We start from the raw sequence: 6056 nt of genomic DNA, 5'->3' as shown, positions 1-6056 counted from the left end.
CTGTGGCTTGGGGGGCACTTTTTTCAGTGACATTGTAACTTCAAACAGTCACTAAGCGAACTGTTGTAAGTTGAGGACTACCTGCACTTTATCACTTTTTTCCTTCTTTTTTTTTTTTGGTCATCAAGTTTTTGACACCTTGCTAGGCGACAGGTGGTACTCGGACGTTGCCATATCCTAAAAGTGGTACCATGAGTGAACAGGTTGAAAAGCCCTGGGCTAGATGACCTCCAAGGTCCCTTCCCACTCTTATTATTCTACGTTCTCTCCCTCTCTTCGGCCCGCGCTGCTTTTCTCCTGGGTCTTCTCTCGGAGATCCAACGGCGGGGCCGGCCTCTCCTCGACCTCCGCTTCCCACCAGAAAGCGCGCACCGGGGCGGGGGGAAGGATTCCGCGTCAGCTTTTCGTCGAGCGCCTCCGCCGCCCAGCCTCGCTCCCCCTGCGGGCCAAGGAAGGACAACAAGCCGAAGATGGCGGTTCTTCCAGCCTCTGCAGCGGCGGCGGCAGCGGCGGCTTCCGAGCAGGTCGGTAGGCAACGGGGGAAGGAGGGAATTCGGGAAGCCGCCGCGGGAAAAGAAGGGCGCGGCGGCGCTTTTCTTGCGCTTTGGCAACCTGGCGCAAAGCAGAGGTGGCCGTGGCTGGGGCTAGTCTTCCGTCCGCCCCCCTCCCTCCCTTGGGACTAAGTGGCGGTTCCGAGCTCTCCCCGGGTCTCGCAGCAGCTGGAGAAGGGCGGCTGGGAGCCGTCCGACCGAGCCCGTCGGCGGCCGGAGGGGCGAGAAAAGCTCGCCTCGGCGGCGCCATAGCCAAGCGCCTCTCTTTTTTTTTGGAGACAGTCCTCGCCTCCTCGCCCGTTATATTTGCGCTTTCGGAAGGAATCCTTAAAATATCTCTTCCCCCCCCCAAATAAAATAAAATAAAATAAAATAAAATAAAGCATGCGCTTGGGTGGATTTGCACGCTGGCTGGCTGGCGGCTCCCTTGCTCTGGAGAACCACGCCCGGAGCCGCGTCCCAGAGGGAGATTCCTGCCCAAGTAAGCGCGCGCCCGGCCCCCCGCGCAAAGCAAAAATAGACCGCTACGAGGGGCAGCCTCTCGCCGGCGCCCGGCGGGTCGCGACCGGGGCTTGTTGCTCCTGGGCTGCCTGGAACAAGGACGCCGAGGCTGGAGGAGATGTGGGGGGAAAAACCCGGGGCGGCCCAAACGGAGCGCCGCGCGGGGATTGGGGAGGACGGAAAGGGCCGACGAGCTTGGCAAAAAAACGAGAAGGCCGACCTAGAATAACGCTCCCTTTTAAAGGCGTTGTCTGTCTGTCTGTCTGTGTGTGTGTGTGTGTAAAGATTTCCTTGTCACTACATTAAAAAATAATAAGAATAAAAAAATTTAGGGTTGCCAGGTATCCACTATTTGAGCGGACAGTCCGCTTTTTTCACATTATGTTCACTATTTTTTTTCACAAAATAGTGGACATTTTTTTATTCAAACGCTTTATGATGAAATGGTACGTAATCTAAAGCTGTACAGTCTACTTTTTTTACTACTTAACCCCCCCCTCGCTTGTCCGCTATTTTTTGGAAGCAGACCTGGCAACCCTAAGAATAATATTTATGGTTGAAGGTACGATTTTTTTTTATAAAGTTTTATTGAGTTTTATGAGGTTAGGGGAGGGATGGGGTCAGTATAGGAGTTAAGGTTCGGGGTTGGGGATCAGGATTGGGATTGGGACAGGGATGGGAACAATGGGGTTACCCCCCCCCATTAACATTTTCAAGCTTTAGCAAACAGACTATTGTCCGGGTACACATATTGAATAACACTAATTAATATAATAGTCAATAGTTATAATAAATATGAGAAACGATAATCATAGTGTCAATTAGTCAATATGTATCCTTCATCTTACTAGTATATATTCACCATAACATATCACATTCATTTCTCACTAGTTCATTTTGCTAACCATTGGTAAAAATGATCCCATGTTTTGGAAGTAAACTGAATCCTCTTTCTCTTTAATCTCGAAAAATTAATCTATCCATTTCAGCACATTCTAAAATTTTCTTAATTAGGATCTCTTCAGTTGGTAAATTTTCATTTTTCCGGTATTGGGCAAATGCTATTCTTGCTGCTGTCAATTTATGCAATATTAAATTAAAATGGCTGTAATTCCTCAATGGGTAATGCAACACTTTTGTCAAATCCCTTGAATTAAAGCTGAAAGTCTTAATTTTGCTCACGTCTTGAGTGTTTCATTTCAAATTCAACGTGGTGGTGTACAGAGGCCAAATGCAAAAAAAGAGTATCCCAATATATATGAACCTGACTGTATATATATCCCAGCAGGAAAGTACAGAGAGTCCTTGACTGGGCACTTAGCAACCATTTGAATTTATGACTGACACCCCCACCCCCCCAAAAGCTACTTATGATCCAGTTTCAAAATCCTGACATTGTCCTTCCCCCATGGTCATGTGACTGTATTTAGGACAGTTTTGCCAGAAATTGTTTTTTTTTTTAAATAAAAACTGCCCTATGGCACACAATGGGTTCTGGTGTTCGTTTAAGAATCATGACGATCGCTTTATGATCACTGAAAAAAATGGTTATAAAATGAGGTCCGATGATGTGGTGATCTATTTTATGACTTAACAACTGAAAATTATGGTTGTCATTCAAGGACTACCTATTCCGTAATGACCACTGAAGTATTTTTCAACTTCTGCGCCCGTTCTCCAGAATGTAATCATTTTGTAAATAAAATAAATGATATACTCTGTGTGTAGATGCTTTCTGATCGTTTTTAAATGTTTTTAAGTATTAGTGAGCTGTTCTTTTTACGATCATCATATTACGGCAGAAATGAAATATTGTCTAATCCGGTTTCCATATGATGTGTTTGGCTGAAATTTTAGCAAAGCTCAAATGGCCCCGTGAAGAAATCGATGCGAGAAAAAGCCGTGGAACGCAGAAATATTAACAAAGAACATAACAGTAACTTCAAGGCGGGGTACATACCGATTGATGAAGGCCGTCTACACAAAACAGGCTTGCGAGGCAGAAAAGGCAACTTGGCTATTTGTGTGCTGGTCCTCCTTTTTATCTTGGCTGTTGTTAATTTAATTGTAAGTATAACAATCTATAAAATGCATCTTACCTGATTCAGTTAGAACTCCCTTTCTTCTATTGCCCTCAATCTTTCCCAGTATTAGACCCTTCTCCAGTGAGTCCTTCCTTCTCATTAGGTGGCCAAAGTACTTGAGTTTCAACTTCAGGATCTGGCCTTCTAAAGAGCAGTCGGGGTTGATCTCCTCTAGGACTGACCGGTTTGATCGCCTTGCAGTCCAGGGGACTCGCAGGAGTCTTCTCCAGCACCATAGTTCAAAGGCCTCAATTCTTTGGCACTCAGCCTTTCTTATGGTCCAACTTTCGCAGCCATACATTGCAACTGGGAAAACCATGGCCTTGACTATACGTACTTTTGTTGGCAGGGTGATGTCTGTTGTTACTATTCAGAGTAACTGATGGTATGTAATTAATCCCAGTTACCAACACTTACTGGCCAGAGCATAGAAACCTAGCCTTTGCACCTAATATGCGACATATGACTTACACTTTGATGAGGCTTGTGCAAAAGTGTAGATTGTACGAATAATTGTTTGATTCTTGCTCCATGCTCTTCAGGCTGCTTCTCATTTGTGCATTTAAAGTTGTCAAGTATTTGAAAATTGCATGCAAGTTGTTTGCAATCCTGGCTAGAAAAACGGGGGATATTTTGACTCTGGTATTTTTTTCCCCAAATGTGGTGCCTTTCAGATATTTTGAGGCTGCAGTTCTCAAAATACTCATCCAATATAGATGGGGAATTCGAGGAACTCTTAAACTATATTCCGTAGAACATTTCTGTGCTCCAAATAACTTGAAAGTGAACTGGTCCCACTTGACTGCTTGCACACCACTCAAAACATACTATTAAATCATTATTTGATATTTTAAGTGCTGTTTAATCTCAGGCTATGTTTCAGATTGCACATGTAAGATTATTTGCAAAAAAAGAAAAAAACAGGAACTCCAGATCTACTGCATAAAGTTCATGCCCAGTGGGATGTTGCCAAATGAAAAAAAAACAACTATTATGAACAGCCAGCAAAATTTTGTAAAACCCAATGCTCTTATTTCACAGCTGTTTGTCAGTTTGCAGGATTCACACAGGATTTACAAAGACAACTCTTCTATTACATGACTATTTTTGATTTTGGTACTGTATCAAGAGGCGGGATATTATAGAGAAAGGTATAGTTTCCCCCCCCCCATCAGGTGAAAATTAACTGACCCTTCTTCTGAGGCATAGATTATAACATGAAATTGTATGATCTTGCTAATATATTCTAGATTTTAAATATAGGGTCATAGAAAACTTTAGAAAAACTAAGATTTTACAAGCCGAATAAGTAACTAATATCTATGAAGTAAGAGTGATGTTCGCAGATGTTCCTCAGAGACATTTTGACCCAATTACGGTAATCTCTAATAGATTTTTGAAAGAACATGCACAGAAAAAGCAAAAAAGAATATATAAGGTTAATTATAATGCCCGTTTCAAGACTTCAAAACAATCACATCCAAACAGGTAGTCCAGAATTTCATCTAGAACAGAGGTCCCCAAACTTTTGGGCACCAGGGACCGGTTCTGTGGAGAAAATTTTTTCCACGGTTTTGTGCATGGTTTTGTGTGCTGCCTGCATCCCACGGATGAGGCTTTGTGTGGCCCAGTTGCTGGCATGCTGCGGCCCGGTACCGGTCCACGGACAGGGGGTTGGGGACCCCTGATCTAGAACATTTACATCTCATTGATAGCTAAAATATTGGATGCAAGAAGGGAAAAAAAATATATCATGTTTTAAATATATCTTTTATTTTTCATTTTATAAAAGAAAGAATCTTAGCCACTCCTCATATGGGTAGTCCTTGACTTATGACCACAATTGAGCCCAAAATTTCTGTTGCTAAGCGAGACAGCTATTAAGTGAATTTTGCCCCATTTTACGACTTTTCTTGACACAATTGTTAAGTGAACCACTGCAGTTGTTAAGTTAGTAACACGGTTGTTAAGTGAATCTGGCTTTCCCCTTGATTTTGCTTGTCAGAAGGTCGCAAAAAGTAATCACATGACTCCGGGACCGTCGTAAATACAGGCCAGTTATCAAGCATCCCGAACTTGATTACCTGACCACAGGGGGGCGCTGCAATGTTCATAAGTGTGTAAAACGATCATAAGTCACTTTTTTCAGTGGCCTTGTAACACTGGCCACTAAACGAATGGTTATAAGTAGAGGACATTGTTCCCTATACTGCTATAGGCAGCTGCCTTTCATGGACATCATTCAAGCTTGCTGTAGCACAAACATTTCTCAAAAGTTTTTGAGAAGGCCAAAATGGCTCAGAGGTGAATTGGTTTTCCAACCAAAATTAATCTTTCAGAACCGTAACAAGCAATGTTTACTTTTTTTTTTTTTAGATCACCTTCATAATTTGGACCGTAATTCGCATTGGACCCAATGGCTGTGATAGCATGGAATTTCACGATAGCGGATTACTGCGGTTTAAACAAGATTCTGATATGGGGATTATACATCCACTGTATAAGAGCACAGTAGGAGGTCGACGGAACGAAGATTTGGTGATTGTGGGAGAAAATCAGCCAGTAAGTGTCCGCCTCCTGGCATATGATGTTCAGTATCTGAGGTTTGGCTTCATATTATCTTGCTGAATGGCTGGAATCTAACCAAGAGGAAAATCTTCTTAATCAATATTCTTGTGGCATACCCTCCCCTCAGGAGACCCTTATACTGCTACTATCACATTATTGTCCAAAGCACCAGAGGCCAGGACAAGAAACAATGGTTGGAAACTGAACAAAGAGAGAAGTAACCTGGAATTAAGGAGAAATTTCCTGACAGTGAGGGCAATTAACCAGTGGAACAGCTTGCCCCCAGAAATCGTGGGCGCTCCATCACTGGAGATTTTTAAGAAGTGGCTAGAGACAGTCACTTGTCTGAAAT

General features: G+C 43.2%; 1 protein-coding gene across 1 annotated transcript; it reads left to right on the top strand.

Annotated features, from left to right (window-relative positions):
* Positions 1-470: 470 nt before the first annotated feature.
* LOC107301592 (beta-sarcoglycan-like) lies at positions 471-5698 on the top strand (the record flags this gene model as incomplete). The annotated part of the gene is made up of 3 exons (XM_015830795.1): positions 471-524; positions 2910-3119; positions 5513-5698. Coding segments are annotated over exons 1-3 (450 nt in total), but the record flags the coding sequence as incomplete, so codon positions are not given.
* Positions 5699-6056: the final 358 nt, after the last annotated feature.

The sequence above is a fragment of the Protobothrops mucrosquamatus genome, unplaced genomic scaffold, assembly GCF_001527695.2.
Source record: "Protobothrops mucrosquamatus isolate PMUCROS unplaced genomic scaffold, P.Mucros_1.0 scaffold14910, whole genome shotgun sequence".
Classification (NCBI taxonomy): Eukaryota; Metazoa; Chordata; class Lepidosauria; order Squamata; family Viperidae; genus Protobothrops; species Protobothrops mucrosquamatus.
Note: the sequence above shows the minus strand (reverse complement) of the source record. Positions and strands in the feature narration are given on the sequence as shown.